The 20,101-nt window shown below is 41.6% G+C and overlaps 1 protein-coding gene across 2 annotated transcripts in view; it reads left to right on the top strand.

Annotated features, from left to right (window-relative positions):
- The window catches only part of LOC124619721 (sodium-coupled monocarboxylate transporter 1-like), a 180,450-nt gene that overhangs the window by 132,047 nt on the left and 28,302 nt on the right, over positions 1-20,101 (top strand). The window contains exon 12 of one of the 2 annotated variants that reach the window (XM_047146283.1): positions 2,616-2,702. The exons of the other annotated variant lie outside the window; for it this stretch is intronic. Coding sequence (XP_047002239.1) covers positions 2,616-2,702 — 87 coding nt within the window. The remainder of the gene's footprint in view (positions 1-2,615; positions 2,703-20,101) is intronic. 2 annotated transcript variants of the gene reach the window in all.

Genomic DNA, 20,101 nt, shown 5'->3' with positions numbered 1-20,101 from the left:
ACGCAATGTGCTGTGCTATGGTTCGGGATGTCACTGAGCGATCCGTCACTGCCATGCGCACAATTTGCCTATCAGCACGTGCAGTGGTGCACCGAGGTGAATGCGATCGACCACGTCGGTCCGTCGTATCCTCCTGCATCCAACGGTCACATATCCGCATTACAGTTGTTTGGTTTCGTCCAACACGACTAGCGATTTCTCTGTATGATAATCCACAATCTCGGTAAGCCACTATCCTTCCTCTGTCGAACTCGGATACTTGATCAAACGATGTTCGCTGTTGTCTACGAGGCATAACTGATCGTCTTCTGGAACAACCACACGTGCCGAACGTACACTCGTCAAAATCGCCAAGCCTTAAATGGCGCTATGAGGTGGCGCCAAGGCGCGCGTGATGTGCGTCTGCGCTGAAATTCTAATCAGTTGCATATCTCATCGCTGCAAACCCATGGTGTAAATTTCACTTGATTCGGATGCTTCCTTCAGGGTGTTGCATTTACGGTGGCCAGCAGTGTACTAACAACCTACTAGACGAATACCAATCAGGTTTCCGTAAACATCGAAGCACAACATCCGTACTGATAAAGGTGACAGATGACCTGAAACTTGCCATGGACAGACAAGAAGCGACTATCATTTGCTTCTTAGATTTCAGCAAAGCATTTGATACTGTCGACTTCGACATCTTACTAGCCAAACTTGGCGGTCTAAATTTCTTACCAAGTGCAGTGCAGTGCAATGGTTTCGCTCATACATGACGTCTCGTCAGCAACGCGTCCTGTCCGGGAATATAAAATCACCATGGCGGCAGGTAGTGTCAGGCGTTCCCCAAGCCTCAGTACTAGGTCCCATACTCTTCTCTCTGTAAGTCAATGATGTGTTATCGGTTCTGACTTATTGCAAATATCATATGTATGCTGATGACCTTCAGTTGTATCTAAGTGCGAAACCAAGCAATCTTAAGAAAGCTATTGAAAACTTCAGTACTGATCTCGATGCACTATCAAAATGGGCACAGGACATTGGACTAAAACTAAACCCATCTAAAACCCTAGCGGTACTTGTTGGTCACTCTAAGCTCATTAGCCCAAAACATCGGGAATCCGTACCATCTCTTATCCTAAATGGAACAAATATTAACTTGTTTCCCTCAGCAAAGAGTTTGGGAGTAATAATACATGAAAATCTAAATTTGACAGAGCACGTAACTGCAGTGTGCAAAAAAGCATCAGCATCCCTTCATGTCCTACAAAAATATAAAAAACTCTTCCCTTTCGATATGAGAAAGAAATTAGTACAAACGCTTATACTCCCAATCATTGACTACAGCGATATTATCGATATTATCCTACATGGCCCCTCTCAGTAAAACTCGCGACGCCTGGAACTGATCATGAATGCCTCAATCCGATATATCTGTGATGTTCGACTTTTTGATCACATTTCACCAGCATATGCAAAATTATCCAGGCTGCATGCAGACAAACGCAGAGATTTCCATACACTCTGTCTCACCTACTGCCTTATAAATGTACACTGTCCCTCATATCTCTCCTCGTCCTTAACGCTTATGTCTGAACAATGTGACAGAAACACACGTTCCCATCATAATAAAATCCTCTCTGTTCCACTGCATCGCACAGTCACCTTCTCCAAGTCCTCTACAGTAGCAGGAACCCGACTCTGGAATAACCTCCCTCGTTATGTTAGAGAACTTAAAAACATGTCCGGCTTCAAAAAACAGTTAATGACGCATCTACGTAAGCAACAGTAATGCCTTCCTTTGTACACGAATGCACTCCACCTCATTACTTCCCTCTTTCCCCCTCCTTAAGCCTCCCTCCCCCAAAACTCGCTATACTAGTAAACATCCACTTTACACACCAAGATATTAATGTACATCTGCACAAATCTTCATTACTGTTGCCAATTTTTCTCATGTTTATCATTATTATTTGATTTTTTTACTGTTGCTATTATTACTTTTATCATAATTTGTATGGATAGCACCTGTTGTAAAAATACTGCCAGTACTTACTTTATTAGGTCTTAGTCACTACTCTTTATTCATATTGTGACTAGGGTAATCTAGTTTTCTTACTTAAAGTATTGTCATGATGCAACTCTGATGTGTGAAATGCTGCATGTGTGAAATACTCGTCCGATGTAAGAGAGGGCCTGATGGCCCTAATCTGATCAGGTTGAATAAATAAATAAATAAAAATAACTGCTCATTAAATTTTAAATGTCTACATATGTTTCCAGTTTCACCTACACTTATAAACAGCCTACTTATAATAAAGAACCAGAAATAGACGTATCGTATCAAGAATTTTTCGTTCACAATATAAGAGGTGGTCGTATGTAAATACGTAAGTCATACTTTTGAATTTCACTGGTTTTGTTTTAACACTTTTACACTCTGAGACTAAATTACCGACGCGATTTGAAGCTTAAACACTCTCAGTGGAAAGGAAGCCATAGTATTATATGTGACTCAACACTGTCTTTAAAAAAAATTACGATTATATTTAGTTATGAAGCTGATTTTCAGATTCAAAATATATATATGGTGTGTAATACATTTGACTTATTTTTGGGTACTCCTCTTTCAGATGTCCATGTCTCTTAGTTCAATGACCAATGGACCATCCCTAGCCCTGTTTACAGCCGGAATGTTCTTCCCGTGGATCCACACAAAGGTAAGGGATGGTGTAGGATGGTGTAGAAGCCTCAGGTCCTTACAAAATAAGATCACTTGCTTATGTAACTAGCTCACAGCTTCACAGAAGTAGTCACTATTACCAGATGCTGTCATATGGTAAAGTAATGGAAACCATACAAAACACGATCCATATATATTGGCAAATCCCAATGGAAAACAGATTTGTATTGCCCAAAGAGGTATTTCCACAAAATAACGTAAGTTAAGATTTTTTTATCTTCATATTGACCAACTAGGAACATATAACAATAGTGGGGCTGTGGGAATATGAACCAAATGGCGTGCAATTTTCCTATTTCAGAGGCAGACGGGAAATAGGGGCCTTACCTTCTTTTTTAAACAGTGATATCCCTGTTATCTTTATGTTAGTCTAATTTAAGACTCCAATATAAACAAATCACGCTGTGGCCCTCTATAAATAAAGACGTCACTTGATCTTGGCCCTTTTGCAACAAATCATGCACATGGTCTCTTAAGTTATCTTTATGGAAGTGTATTTTATAACGCTAATGTAAACAAACTGTGCACCAATGCTCTTAACATTTCTTTATTTACGTCCAGATTTCTATTAGGCCTTGTAAGTTGCAACCTGCCTTCTATCCTTTTATATCCTCTCTGTCCGCACTCCTGCAGGTCTGTTTGGTGGTGTAAAAATAACAGAAAATTCAAAGATGGTGTTATTCTATGGGCTAACATATAGTAGCATATTACCCAGTTAGTTTATCGCTGAAATTAATTTCACCCCTATCTTAATTACTATAAATTAATGACCCAGTACGTTCTTACTTAATATAATTCAATGATCACTGTCAAAATATGGCTGAATCTTTATTTATATCTCTTATATTAGCTACTATAATTTATAACCCAAATACAATGTCATGGCTGCCCAGGCTCTTTGACATTGACACTTCAGTTTAGTACTGCCTTCCATTGGTTTTACCGTTTTCAGGCAACTTTTTACTGTTAATGGCAATTTTGTTGCAACTATGAAGATTTTCTCGCCGTATTCCAAATATTCACTTTTCAAGATTTCCATGCTCAGATACACATGTAAATGTTTTAACAGTCACTACAGTGTATTATTTAAAAAATACACTCTTCTTACATACCAAATATATGTTTCATTGTTAGCAACTTATCTGTGGATTATTAGGGTCTTAAGGGCAGACGGTGGGAGAAACAATGAAAAATTTACAAATTATTTTTATTTGATTATTTGATAATAAATGTAATTGAGATTATTATCCCAAATTTTTTCCTTAAAATTCGAACTACAAATGGCATGAAAAATTAAAACCCTAAGCAGTGTAATGCGCCAAGCCCACTTTTCAATGTGCTAAATGGAGGAAAAATTTTATTGCATAATTTGGCCTGTGAACCTAGAAAATATAGCTTTAGAAGGCTGTGATTTTTTGTATACATAACAGCAGTGTTGTAAAGAAGGCTGTGGAGCCATTTTCTGGTTCAATAAGTGTGGTATAGAAGGCTGTGGAGTGTTGTAAACACGTTTTGTGCTGTTCAGTGGAATTCGAGTGATGCTTGATTTATTGTGCAAGGTTGAATCTGTTGATCCCTTTTTACAATGCCTAGGCCTGGTAAAATATTTAAAAAACATAGTAAGTCCCATATTTCCAGTATAAAGCGAAAAACTGACATTGAGGTTAGGGTTGGGCCTGCAGATGCAAACATTAGCTTGTCCCCAAGTGCATACAAAATAAAACTTGCGACAGGGATTGTGTCAGAAGAAATAAATCATGCCAGAAATACAGGTTTCAGAATTGTGGATCTGGAAATGGTGGCAGAAGCACTTAGAAAAATCTGCAAGTGCTTTGTTTGTGCAGGAAATGTGGCTTTGGTTGATGATGGAAAGCGAGAATGTTTGGTTTACACATTGCACATTTTGTGTCAAAACTGTGATGCTGACAGACCATTCAAGACATCAAAGGTCAGTAATAGAATCTACGAAGCCAATATGAAATTTGCTTATGGACTAATATGTATAGGGATTGGAAGAGATGGTGGAAGACTTTTATGTGGTATTATGCACATGCCTGGTCCTTCCCTAAAATTTTCTGCAATGAATACCGCTCTCCTCAGTGCAGTTGCATAAGTAAGTGAAGAGAGCATGAAAATGGCATTCCTGGGGACAATCCAAGAAAATTGTGAAGCAACTAATAGCAACGATATAGCAGTTTCCTGCGACAGTTCCTGGATGAAGAGGGGGCACACTTCACTTCATGGAGTTTCAGCAATCATTAGTGTCGACACTGGAAAAGTATTAGACTTAGAGGTGGTGTCTAAATATTGTTCTGCATATTCCTTGCACAAGAAATATATTGATGCAGGTAAAGAAACAGAATGGCAAGAAGCCCATAAAGCTGTTTGTAGCAGAAATTATCCGGGCTCCAGTGGTCGGATGGAAGCTGCAGGTATGAAATTCATTTTCCATAGATCTTTGCAAAAGTATGGAGTAAGATACGTACAGTATTTAGGAGATGGAGACTCCAGTGCTTTCAAGAATGTAGTTGAATGTCAGCCCTATGGAAAAGATTGCACTATTGAGAAACTGGAGTGCTTAAGCCATATTCAGAAGAGGATGGGTGGACGACTCCGAAGACTTGTTGCAGACAATAAAGGCAAGCTACTAGAGGATGGGAAGCCACTGGGAGGTAAAAACAGACTAACAAAGAAGAGAATTGACAGCCTACAAGTTTATTATGGTGCTACAATTAGGAGTAACCTCACAAGCTTGGACAGTATGAGGAAAGCAGTATGGGCATTTGGTTTCATTACTTGTCGACAGACACTACACCTCAACATAGCCTCTGTTCTAATGAATGGTGCAAATTTTTGAAAGGTAAGCTAAGTTTGTAAATTGTTAGCGTGCCATCGGGACTAAAGTGTACTACGCACAGCAAAGTGGTCCTATGCAAAAGTGTGGCCAGGAAACTGTGGTGAACCGCGGGCCATGGACTACAGGGGTGAGCCACAGTTATGGAGCGAATAGACGTACAACTGTTGAGCAACTGATCACTGGGATACCAACAGTGATTCCTCAACGACCGTTCTGCGAATATTACTGTGGAAGTGCCTCCACAGCAGGTACCAGGTTCATGCACCCACGCTAATTGCTGTTCATCAGCGATGAAGGGTGGAATTTCCACGGAAATACCGCAACTGGACGTCCAGTGAGTGGCGACAAACGGCTTTTTCAGAAGAACCACGTTTTATGCTCCATCAGTCTGATGGGAAAAACCCTACAACAATCGTCAGATGGGTCCAGGTTGGACGAATAGTTTTATGATCTGGGGAACGTTTACATGGCACTGCCTGGGTGATCGCGTCGTTCTGAAATGCATAATGGACCAACACAAATATGTATGCATCTAGCCGGCCGGTGTGGCCGTGCGGTTCTAGGCGCTTCAGTCTGGATCCGCGTGACGGCTACGGTCGCAGGTTCGAATCCTGCCTCGGGCATGGATGTGTGTGATGTCCTTAGGTTAGTTAGGTTTAAGTAGTTCTAAGTTCTAGGGGACTGATGACCATAGCTGTTAAGTCCCATAGTGCTCAGAGCCATTTGTATGCATCTGTTCTTGGGGAACATATACACCCCTACGTACAGTGTGTTTTTCCTCGGCACAATGACATCTACCTTAGGACAATGCAATTTGTCACACATCTCGCAGTTTACAAGCACGGTATAAAGAGCACCATTATGGGTTTACCATACTCCCCTTGCCACCAAATTCCCCAGATTGAACCCTAATCGGGGATGTGTGGGACAACGTAGGTCATGTTGTTCATTCTATTGGGTCCTCAGCTGAGAAACCTAGCACAGCTGCCCATGGCACTGAAGTTGGCATGACTCCACAATCCCTGTCGGTATTTTCCACAATGCCATTGACTCTCTTCCTGTACGTCTTGCGGTGGTCCATACTGCAAAACGTGGTTATTCAGGTTTTTTACAGGTGGTCACGTTAACGTAACCGAACAGTGTATATTGATGTTCCTGCTTCACAGGTCAGCCACAACAAGCCAGTTAACACCATTTCTGGGTTATCGGTTTTCTTAATAACTTATTTTTTGAATGGAATATATTTCCTTAAGATTTGTTTATGCCAGGGATCTGCTGTTGCATTATATAGCCATTCCACTTTAGATCCCTCTGGATGCTTACTCCTGTGTGTTTTACGGCAGTTACTGTTCTCAACAGTCGTGTAATAGATCAGTACTGGATTTCTTCTCCTATGTATGCACAACGTGTTACATTTATTTAGACTCTGTGTACTAGTCATCGAATTGTGGTTTATAAACCACTTCTTTTGTTGATGAATTACGTCTCCATAAGATTTAGCTCAGCAAGGCACCTACTTTTTCTTTGTGTAGTCGTTCCAGTGTAGATTACTCCAGATGCTTATTCCTAGTTATTTTATGGTAGTTACTGTTTCCACCAGTAGTGTCATAGATTAGTACTGCATTTCTCCTCCTGTATATGCTCTATAAGTTAAGATGATTGGAATAACAATGTTTGTAGGAACAATAACAATTTGTAGTGCTTTTTTCTTAGGACCTCTGGAATGTCAAGTCTGCCACATATTCTCTGGCATAATTAGGTCGTAATAACCCACTCAGTACAATTACGTAAACAAACTGTATGATGAATTAAATTCACAATGACTTTAGTTTTAATGATACATTTGTTAATGGCGAGAGTATAAGGAAAGATGGATTAATAGCATTCCAGAGCAATGATAAAATAGGCCTTGTAGCTGCAACTCTAATTATACGAAGGTAATCCCAAAAGTAAGGTCTCCTATTTTTTATAAGTACATAGACCTGTTTATTTCTACATTGGTTTACATTAGTTTACAGATTGAACATTTAGCTATTTTTCGACATGATCACCATTTGTGTTGATGCATTTTGGTAGACGCTGTAGCAGTTTTTGTGTGCCCATGTCATAGCAGCTCCCCGCCATGCTGTTCAGAAAGTTATGAACTGGCGTGATTGTTGCTTGGTCTCAGGTGTAAAGTGGTATGCCCAGGTTTCGTCACCCGTGACAGTTGAGTCCAGAAAGTTGTCCTGTTCGGCTGCAAGGCGGTGAAGAAATGTGCGGGAAGCATCAACTCGTTGCCGCATGTGGTCCTCAGTCAGCATGCGTGGCACACATCTTCTGCACACCTTCCGGTAGTTCAATGTTTCCGTTAAAATTCTGTCAGCAGTGCTTCGGGAAACCTCATGAACCAACGTGCAGAGTTCATCCAGGGTGATCCGCCGATCTTCACGCATGCTTTGCACAACCTTCAACACTGTCTCCTCAGAAATTGACGGTCTCCCGCTCCTTTGTTCTTCGTGAATTTCGGCCCGACTAACTGCAAACTCTGTACACCACTTACGAACATTTTTGACATCCATGCACGATCCACCATACACTTTCGTCAATTGGCGATGGATTTCAATCGGCGCATTGCCCTTTGCGTTCAGAAACCGAATAACTGCGCGCAATTCGTGCTTGGCGGTAACATCCAACGGGAGCTCCATTCTCAAAGGCTGCCAAGCCAAGGTTGCGCGTCTCAGCAGGGCGTGCGCATATTTACACACAACGCATTAAGCACTCTTCAAAACAGTGAGACCAACCGCCACACAAACAGAGTTCTGTACTTATAAAAAAATAGGAGACCTCACTTTTGGGATTACCCTCGTACATTGCTTAGCATAGCTGGCCTGCTCTTTTTCAGTAGCAGTCTATATCCTTCCCTTAAGGTAGTTATTTTCACCATGTGCTCAAGTTTTAGTTCTCTCTTCCGTTTTCCAGTTTTGTTTAATATGGTGCAGTTTAAATCTGTTCGACACATTGATGTTCTTTCCTGATACCTTTGGAATAAAGCTGTTTGCGGTAAAAATGATAACTTGGTAATAACTATATTTCATGGTATTGTGGAGAGTAATATCCTAAAGCAAAACATAATACATAGCCCCAATACATTGTAACGTTTTTGATGACTGTGATCCGCAGTCTGAGATTAGCAATCATACCTGCATATTACAACAGTCAATCTGATTTTGTTTTGCACAAATACTACATCTCTATATCTCCAAAATACCTACTGATGGAGGAAATTTAGCAGCTTATATTTATTAAAGCACATATTTATTCAAGTATAAGCATCACTGTCTCTTTACTGTTAGATGTTTCTCCCAGCGTAAATTATGTCTCACCCCGGCAACTACAAATATCATGATAGCCCCACAACGGTTAATATGTGATGCTGATGGAAGGCAACACACTCGATCGTATATTCTTAGGTGGTTCACTTAAAACTTTTTCTTCTTCTGCACTTAAGAAGTTCGTCATCTGCCTGTTCTAGCTTCCCAGTTCGGTCCATCTTATACTATGTTCCCCTACAATCCTTAAGTTTGCTTGATGATACTGGTATTCGGATGTTATGAGCGTATGCATGCTGTGTGAAGTTTTGGAGTCATAGATCTATATTCTGGACTACGTAGCACACATTTAAAACGTGTACTTCACATAAAGATGATGGGTACGATACTCATTGAACAGTTGCGATTAGATTTTATCACTGCGGAAATTGTTTTAGAATATCTTAGAATGGAAGCTTGGGTATTTTTGGAAAATTGGAAAAACTGTAGTATATAGCACTGGAAGGTGGGAGTGCTTACAGAAAATATCATGGTCTCATTCATGTCAGTCACATAGTGTTATGCCAAAGTGTCTTATGTCAACAAACATAGTAATATTGCCAGCCACTTTCTAAGTAGGATAGCCCTGCTACATCCTCTCACTATGTGGTCTGGAATAAGAATGAAAAAGTAATAAAAAGAGAAGGCGAGGGGTTGAGAAAAATTATTGTTATTTAACCTGATATTAAAATTTTTATCATTATTTATGAAATAAGTACCTAGTACCTAATCCCAAACAACTGTGTTCCTTTCACTTGAACGACGATTCTCATACAATTCGAATAAAAACAAAGTACGGAGGGAAGAGGAACTTGATTCCTAGTGCCCCTGAAGGATGTAATGCCATTATCTGTCTCAGAACTGGTGAAGTGGATGGGTGACATTCACTTGCAATGGCCTAAGATGTGTGAAATCATCGTGTGTCAGGAGGGACGAGGGTTCCTCGAAGTCTATTCAGTTACCTTGACGCACTAGAGCAATGAACCTTTCGTTCCAGAACCCACACTGTCACACAACTTTTGAGTCGTAAGTCTTCCGTCTGGTTTGATGTGGTCTGGCACAGCTTCCTCTTCTGTGTGGACCTTGTCACTGCAAAGTAGCACTTGCATTCAATGTCGTCGATTATTTATTATATTCCACTGTCTTGCCCTATAGATTTTGTCCACAGTGGCTCTCTCAGCTTTATGTCTCATTATCACACTTCTTCCTCTAGTCAGTGTATTTAATGTATTCCTTTCCTCGCCTATTCTGAGAAGGACCATTCTTATCTTATCGCTGCACTTAACTATTTTATAACACCAAACCTCAAACTCTTCGACAGTCTTATTTTCAGATTTTTTCACAGGTTATGATTCATTCCCATACAATGCTGTAATCCAGCCTTACATAACCAGAAATTTTTTCGTCAAATTGAGGCCTATGTTTGATACTAGTAGATTTATTTTACGGAGAAATGTCTTCTTTGCCTGTGCTAGTCTGCTTTTTATGTCATCCATGCTCTGCTCGGCATGTATTATTTTGGTTGCGAGTAAAGAGAAGTCCTCTGCTTTTTTCTACTAAGTGGTTCCCAATTTTATTGTTAAATTTATCGCTAATCTCGTATGTGTTAACTCTCATTACTTTCGTTTTTCTTTAGTTTGTTCCCAAATCATATTCTGCGCTCGTTTCATAGTTCATTCCATTCCACAGGTTTCGTAATTCTTCGCCATTTCAACAGAGGGTAGTACATCACCAGTGATGTCTTTTTGCACAGAAATTTAATCTCACTTCTGAACTTATCTTTTATTTCTTTCCCTGCTTCGTTCGTCAGTGTAGAGGATGAGCATTAGGTTATACTTATTACTCAGTTTTTCATGTCCACCATATACAGAAATAACTATTTGTGTTTCTCGCTGAAGCACAATACGATGTAGCTGTGCCCTTATCACCAGCGACATATTTCTGTTGATCAGACAGTACAGAGTCTGCTGTGCTGCAGATCATCGGCCTTCCAATACGAAATGGTAGATCTTACTTAGCTTCAGTGTGTTGGAAATAACAGTCAATGAGTTGCAAAATACAGGTTTATTAAACACTGACGCCGGCCGAAGTGGCCGGGCGGTTCTAGGCGCTACAGTCTGGAGCCGCGCGACCGCTACGGTCGCAGGTTCGAATCCTGCCTCGGCCATGGATGTGTGTGATGTCCTTAGGTTACTTAGGTTTAAATAGTTCTAAGTTCTAGGGGACTGGTGACCTCAGAAGTTAAGTCCCATAGTGCTCAGAGCCATTTGAACCATTAAAAAAAAAAAAAAAGAAAAAAAATGACCATGGTTTTCACTTTTTTAAAACTATCCTCTTCAGAAGGTACTGTATGTAGAATCACGTTATCTGTATCCAGTGTGGCAGTCGTTGATTCTGTCTAGTGCATTTCCGTGTCATACCCTCAATCGTCATTTAGAATATATGATATAAAAGTAGTAGCTGTCTATTGTAAAGGTTTGTCTTTCTGTTCTGCTCTGCTTCCCAGTGGATGTTCCTAGCTCTTGGCATCATGTGTCATACGAGCACAATAGCAATAACTCAAAAACACGAGATGTTTTCCTTCAGTTCACAGTATCATATTTCACCCAATAAGAAATATTTTATTGGGACTAGGAATTAAATTTGTCTTCAGATTAGTTACAGATTTAATTTTTTCCCCTTTGAACGTCCTCCATGTGTTATGATGGACAGAACAAATAAAATTTCCTTATTAAATAAAATGTTCTTGGGTTTCTAACCACGTCAATTGCTTAAAACTACACGAGCTTTCGGCCAAGCGCTCATTGGGCATTGTCAAGTGGTATGGCTGAGAGTGGGCTGTTGGTGCGCCATTATATACGCTAGATGCCGGCTGTGACGTCACTGGTGCCCGTGACTTTGCCAAATACAGACATGTTTTGAGTCGGCGTTCGATGTGCCCTCTTCAACCGCGCGATCGCTGGATCCCACGCAGCGCTGAGCTGCAAGCCACCGTCTCTGTTCTGGGTGTTTGCGGTTATTTTTACTTCAATAGCTTCCTTTTTTAAACTGTCCCAGAAGCCGTTAGTGCGAGCCACGACAGAGGTACCGTCAAATTTTATGTGGTGACCGTTTTCTAACGCATGCTCAGCTAACGCAGATTTTTCTGGATAGCGTAGGCGATAATACCTCTCATGTTCTTTCCTGCATTGTTCCACAGTGCGCGCTTTTTCTCCGATGTACTTCTGGCCACACTCACAAGGTATTTCGTAGATTCCAGGTGTTTTGAGACCTACTGCGTCTTTAACTGGTCTCAGTAATTGACGGATTTTCGTTGGAGGCCTGAAGATTGATTTGATCTTGTGTCTTTTCAACAGGCGGCTTATCTTGCCCGACACAGAGCCACAGAATGGCAGCAAAGCAAGTTTCCTTTCCTCCTCTTCGTCGGTGGTCTTATTCTGATATTTCCCAGAAATCACTTATTTCACTTGATGGGCGCTGTAGCCGTTATTCCTGAAAACCTTGCGTAGGTGGCTCAGTTCATGGGGCAGGTTATCGTCGTCTGATATTACTCTTGCACGATGCACCAATGTTTGTAATACTGTGCGCTTCTGTGCTGGATGATGGTGGCTGGTGGCGTGCAGCTACAGGTCTGTGTTGGTGGTTTTTTTGTAGACGCTGTGGCCAAGGCACCCATTTAGTTTACGGTGGACAAGGACGTCGAGGAAGTGCAATGCACTATCTTTTTCCACTCAGCGCCGCGTGGGATCCAGCGATCGCAAAGCTGAAGATTGCACATCGAACGCCGACTCAAAACATGCCCATATATGGCAATGTGACGGGCAACAGTGACGTCACAGCCGGCAGATAGCGGTATATAAGGGCTCACCAACAGGTCAACTCTTACCCTATATTCACGCCCTCCCAATGGGACAACCTGGTCGACGTTACAGAATCGTGGGTGTGGGAAGAGGTCCGGTCGGGTAGGAGAAGGAAGAAGCTTCCCGATGAAATATTTGCCAGGGAAGAACTTAGACAGAAAGGGCAATTACAGGGCCAAGTTCAGTAATGAACACATGCTGGGCATTTACCAGGCGTAGCGGAGCCTTTTAATGTTACCATTACCACCGGCCAGTCACTTAGGCCGTTCGTTTTCCATTTCTCTCACTGTCCCTCTCACTATCCTTTAATCTTTCTTTTATTAAAAAAAAAAAAAAATCCAGCACAACAGTCAAGGACAATACCACCCGTCATGTCACACCCACATTTTCACATCACCAATGAAGAAGGAGAAGCGCATTAAAAAAGCGCTAGAACTTCGTTCCCGGCTGAGGGTTCAACCCTCCATCATGTGCGTCGTCGTCCACTGGCAGTCATACCACTTGACAATGGCCAAGGAGTGCTTGGCCGAAAGCTCGTGTAGTTTTAAGCAATTGACGCGGTTGGAAACCCGAGAACATTTTATTCAATGTTATCGCCGCGAGACATTGCATTCATACAAAATTTCCTTATATTCATATATACGAAATACATGATATAAAAACACCATTCTACAGTGACGCCTCGTCAAAAAATTGATTTATCAAGCATCCTCGTATCCAAATATTTCTTCCCTGAAAGTCAGCCTACGATTCATACATCATTAATGATACTGAAGGGCCTACGCTATTGAAACGTGGACAATAAACGATAAAGACCTGAAGAGAATAATAGCCTATGAAATATAGTGCTACAAAAGAACACTGAAAATTAGACGCATAAACTGGATAAGCAGGGTAACTGATACAGGCAAAACTTTCCAAAAAATGATACTCCAATTTGTTCATAAGACAACCATACCTATCATAAATGTTCCTACTGTTTGTAATAATACCACTGTTTAGAAGTAGTTTGTCACTGTTTTTCCATTATCAGCTTCAATTTGGCAGTAAAAATAATTTTGACAAACAGCACTTTCAGAATGTAAATAAATGTGCACACATCTGTACAACGTTCGCCACACTTATGCAAGTATTGACTCAGTACCCGCAAAATTTGTGTTACATGCACAGAAAACTAGCTTTGCGCTATTTGTTGAATTATTCATTATTGTCATATTTATTGTATTGAGATAATTATCAGCAGTCAATATATTCCTTAAATATGATACGCTATACGCTCCATGCCCAAAAGTGATTGTCGCCTATGTTACAGCCCCCAGCCTCACAGTGGTGTACCATGGGTTCCCACCCTTACCATACGACAAAAATCCAACCGCCAGAGACGAAACCTCCAGCAGTAATTTCATTGCTGGAAAAGAAAACCCTCCAATCAGTAGGTCAAACGCAGGAGAATCAGAAGACTACACTTGTGAGAAAAGCTGCGGCAAGTACACAAAAACGATTCAGACATCTCTTTAATGAGTGACGGTAGTGTGGATGTTGTCGATCTCTTCGGAGGACCGAGGTAGATCCTATAGTATTGACAAATACATCGTATGTTGGTGGAAGAGATTACATCTTCGCTAAGTTTATCGGATGAAGGAAGAATTCATACAGCTACATATATGTTTGCACATCATAAAAATTCTGGAAAATGACCTAGAAATTAGGTCTCTAAATTCTGTGTAAATAAACGAAAGAGTTTTTCGGGTTGTTAGATTATCCAGGGATTGTCACCCATGGAGAGTGAAATGGGATGTCAGGACAGCAGTAGATTTTTTGAATTTAACTTCTTTTTTCTAGCCCTCGGCTGTAGTACGTCAGGAACAGCTTATTGAAAGCGGCCAGTTGCCTCTCATATGAAGCAATAGACGTCCAGTACTGCTGACAGTCCAAAGAGTGGGGCCAAGCATGGCGTCACTCGAATACCACTGAGGTATGTCTCTGGCTGTGTCCGTGACGACAGTGCAGCAGTGCAGCTGACGGTTCCATGACCTCCCTCCAGCGAGCAGGAAGCTCTATGCTCTAGTGGCCGCTGCTTTCGTGATACAGGGCTGACTGCTCTGTACAGTGGTCAAACAGTGGACCACTATTGCATTCCGGGATGTCACACCAGGTGTCACAGGTTCGCAGTGCAGGCTGTGATAATGAGATGAGAATATTCTAGTACAGGAATAACTGAGTGATTATACGCTCCAGACTATGTTTATTCAGGGCTTAAGGCACATGCTCTAAACACGTCTGTGGTGGCAAGTGAGAAAAGGCTTCCGTTCTTCCACTAGCGTATTGCAGCATTGGCTGTTGCTACACTGCACCCAGCTGGTTCTGGTTGGCACCGCCTGAGGGCTCTGTTTCTCTTCGCAACGCATAACATTTTTGCGTGCCTGCGGCTGGCTATGTTGCAACTCACTTCCGCTATGGGATACTTTCTGACTGAATACGGTGGATACGCTACAGATTAAATGAAAAAGACATTTCTGTTACTAATAACAGAGATGTGATAGGACAGTTGCCTATACCTCAAGTTGCTACAGGGGTGGAAAGTATCTAACGAGGAATTTGCTTTGTGCAGACCTGTTGATGTTCATGAAAAAAGTATAAGATAGTGCTTCTCTTTGCGCATCACTTATTTTTGTATTAGCGTCACTACATTAAGTATAATTGTAAATAGTTAACTTTATACAATTAAAAATAGGAAAAACGAGTAAACAATTTCAATACTTCTCTCCAATGTACGTTTCACGCCACAAATTTCTTATAAATATCCCTCCCCCTCCGCCCCCCTCCCCCCCCCCCCCCCCCCCCAAACAGAGAAAACCGCAGTTATACGTATTTATCGTTTTGTGTGGTCTCGAGCTCATTTTTAAGACCTCAATCTTTTATCTACAATGTACAGTTATAACAATATTACATGTGTATCATATTTTGGACAAGCCGTATCACATTTAAGAATTTCATTCTGAAAAATGATGCGCTGTCTTTATTTTTTCTAGTCTACATTCGAAACTATAAAAAGAGTGCCATTGCAAATCAGCTTATACTCACTAACATCTACATTTTTTCCTTGTAGTTACTCTTTTTCTTTCAATGATACATACGAATTTTGTGATTTTTTATCATATTTAGGTTTCCTTGCCCTAACGGAAATATGTTAAATCGGATTGGAGAGAAAGGAGTTATATGGTATGACATCCTGAAGCATCGAGGCGTAGTTAATTGGGTAGTGGAGGGGAGTATGTGTTGCCTTCAGAATTTCGAAGATTTTATCAACGTTATCTACCTGCATGAGTAGCTGAGTGCGCTAAAGCGTGCTGCCGTTGTGACATGAGGACACAAACCAGCCCTATATCGAATCTGTCTCGTTGATTAATAACGAGGGCTGGTGAGTCAGCCAGACTGGATGTCGTTTTTAGGCGATTTTCCACATCCAACTAGGTAAGTACTGGGCTGTTAACCACTTTCTGTCTCAGTTGCACATTACGCAAATATTTAGACAAAGTTGCAACACTTAAACACGAGATCTAGACTAGATACAGATAGATGAGGATAAGGAAATTCTTCTTGGGGCATTGGTGGCTTCAGGAAGGGCAATGGGCCACCAAATGCAGTTACATTGAGAAAATCTGTATAACAATGCCGAACTTGTAGAGAAACGGGAACAGCAACTGGAAAAGAAATACGAGGGTTGTCCAGAAAGTAAGTTTCGATTGGTCGCTAAATGGAAACCACATTGAAAATCAAAAACATTTTATCTGCAAGAGTTAGCTACACTTTCCAGGTACTTCCCTACATAGTCGCTGCTCCGACTTAGCCATTTGTCGGAGCGTTATACCAAATTTCCAACACAGTCGTCATAGAAGGCAGCCACCTGTGCTTTCTGATAATTCTCAACGCTGCTCCATAGCGCGTAGCCTGCCCCCAAATGTTGTCTTCGTATCCAGCGTTTCATGTGAACAGAGATGATACTCAGTACGAGCCATTTTGGGCTGTGTTGTGGGTGACCGAACTCTTCTCATCGAAGAGACTGCAGGAGCGTCTTCACTGCCCCTGTAGAGTGCGGCTGAGAATTTCCATGAAGAAGGAAGCGGGTGGCAGTTGTGTTAGGCGGGCTGCATTCGTTAAGCTGTAGCCTCTCAGTGGGCCCTCCTACTTGGCGGGAGCCATCGTTGTTCTAGGCACCTATATTCACTTACAGTGCACTCACAACTGAAAAGAGCGTCTTGGTGCGATCGATGGTCATACTAGAGGCACTACCCAACACATCTGTGCAAAGCTTCATCAGGTTTTCACTGTGGTGGCCATTTTGCGACCGATCTGAACTTACTTTCAGGACAACCCTCGTATTACAGTCAACATTATGAAACACGTTCTATATATCTACAGTTGCTATAAATGACTTCTAAGATAAGCAGTAGTTCCAGTATCACTTTCTTGTTCTTGTATTTCTCGGAATCCAAAATGGTGCCACTGGTGCCACATGGCGGCTGCAGTGTAACACGTGTTAAGTTCGGCTCGCGAAATTTAGTTGAATTCGAAGGTGTTCTCGCAGGTGGTGTTGTCTAGTACATGTGGAAATCGTGAAAACAACAGTGTTCTGTGCAGTAGTGCTATTTTTTTCTGTGCTCCGCCAATATCTTCGAGAAAATGGTTAACAGAAGAGTGAACAGCAGCGCGTCCAGCAGCGGGGAAGCAGCAGGTGCGGCGGGCCCGCTCTTGGCGGAAGGTGCGGCCGCGGCTCCCGGTATAGCGGAGCTGGTCCGCTCTGAGGTAAACGCTGCGCTTCGCGATAAAAACAATCTCGATCTGATAGCAGGCACTATATCAGATACTGTAACGGCAGCAGTATTGGCCAAAATGCGTGAAACTGTTGAGGCCAATACTGCCGAAATTACAGCACTAAAAAAGTCTGTGTCTGAATACGAGAAAAAGGCACGAGAGTTGGAAGTCAAACTATCTGCCGCAACTGACGAACTAGAACAGTACCAAAGGCGAAATAGTCTACGACTGTTTGGAGTAGTAGAAAATAAGGAAGAAGACACAGACAACCTGCTTATACAGGTTGCGCGTGAAAAATTAGGCGTTGAAGTGACCAAGGCAGACATTGACAGGAGCCATCGGGTGGGACGAAAATTACCAGGTGCCACCAAACCTCGTCCAATAATAATTAAATTGGTCTCGTACCGAAAAAGGGCAGAGATCTTTACCCAGAAGAAGAAGTTAGCAAGGACAGGGCTTACAATAAGGGAAGATCTGACACATGAACGGCTAAAGATTTTAAACAGTGCCATATCACATTTCGGTCTTCAGAATGTGTGGACTCAGGATGGCAGAGTAGTCATTAAGACAGCAGCTGGAAAGAAGACAGTCACAAACATGACAGAACTGAATAGTATTAAGTGAAGCTACTCGAGCCAAAAGTGCAAACTTAACACCATTTGCAATTGTAACAGCCCCAATACTCAGATATAGTCTTGTAATTGTATTAATTTTTTAATTATACCCATATTTGTACCTTCAACTAATTGTTTTTGTAACTGTATTAACTTTTCACTATTTTTTTGTGTCTGTAGTTCTAACCATTACTTAATTTTAGTTACTGCTAATTCTTTTTTTTCATTTTCTCAGTTTATTCTCTTCCGTTCTGAAATAGTTCTATTGCAATTATTAGTCTCTCCTTTAGTTCATTAATCACCCATCTCTTCGGTTTAAATTGTTCATAACAAAAATCTCTATCAGTATCACTTTAGCAAATTTCAATCTAATTGTAGCTTCCTACGATAATCACTACCAGTATCACTTTAGTACATTTCAATTTAATTCTAGCTTCCTACGATAATCTATTAATTACTAAGCTTACTTCTCTCTGCTGGCAGCATCGGCCTCTTAAATCACTCCCTTCTCCCTTATTTCCACCCTAAGCTGTTTCAAATACGCTAATTACATTTCTCGTACGACAGAGGATACACAGTGACACACAGCCGTCACTATTTTGGTCATATTCTCCTTGCACAGAATACCACTAATCCATTTTCTATACTCCCGCAACCTCAGGAAATCTTTAGCAGGCGCCTTTCTTTTCGGCACTCGCGGTGTCACAAACAGGGCGTGCAAAATCTCGGACACCCCTGTGGTATGTCACTTGGCGGAAGCACCGGCCAGTGCCCCTCGCGGCAGGTAGTGCCTAACAAAGGGACAAACCAGTCTGCCACCCTTCTCCAGGCTGCTCGGCGGAACGCGTCAGAGCTTTTAGCAGCTCACTGCAACGTCCAGTCTTTACCTGCGCATTACGAAGAACTTAGCCTCCTCTTCAACCAACTAAACTACCACGTAATCCTCTTATCCGAAACGTGGTTGAAACCACACATATTCTCTGCATCTTTTCATCTCCCAGGGTACACATTTCTTAGGGCAGACAGATCAAAAAAGCGAGGTGGCGGGGTCGGCGCGTATATACGAACAGATCTCAAAGCGAAAGTCTTATGTACGTCAAATCCTGCTGAAGAAAAAGAGGCTGAATTCATGTTCATTGAAATAAATATACAAAGTCGGAAATTCTTGACTGGCGTCGTGTACAAGCCGCCAAAAATAAGCTCAATGAGTTCCTTCCAGTCGGAATTACATTCACTTCAGTGTCAATACGAACATGTCATCGTAATGGGTGACTTGAACACAGACCTGCTAAGAGACACTCCCTCCGCAATAAACCTAAGAAGACTGTTTAGTTGCAATAGCATGAACATTCTTCCATTACAACCTACACACCATACGGCGCACAGTCATACTCTTATAGACGTAATCGCAACGAAACAGACTGACAAAGTAAGAGATGTTGGTCAAACATCGGCCCCTGGCCTCTCAGCACATGATGTAATATTCCTGGCCTACTCTGTGCAGCCCCCAAGGATCAAATCGCGTTACATAACTTGTAGGAACATGAAACGTATTGACCTTGACGCTCTAACAGCCGATTGCTCAGAAATCCTATGGCATCAAATAATCAGAAAACCCACAATCGACGGCAAAATTAATGAACTTGGTGATAAACTCACTGCCCTCTATGACAAACATGCACCTGTGCGCACAATCCGTGTAAGAAAATCTCCTGCTCCATGGCTGACAGCTGAATTACGTCAAATGATGACTAATAGGGATGCTGCCCACAGGCGTTTCAAGGCAGATCCGAAACCCGAGCGTTTCGAAGAATATAGAAAGCTACGGAACAGAGTGAAACAATGCATTCGCAATGCTAAAATCAGGCACGCTCGCTCCC

Source organism: Schistocerca americana, chromosome 6 (genome assembly GCF_021461395.2).
Source record: "Schistocerca americana isolate TAMUIC-IGC-003095 chromosome 6, iqSchAmer2.1, whole genome shotgun sequence".
Taxonomy (NCBI): Eukaryota; Metazoa; Arthropoda; class Insecta; order Orthoptera; family Acrididae; genus Schistocerca; species Schistocerca americana.
Note: the sequence above shows the minus strand (reverse complement) of the source record. Positions and strands in the feature narration are given on the sequence as shown.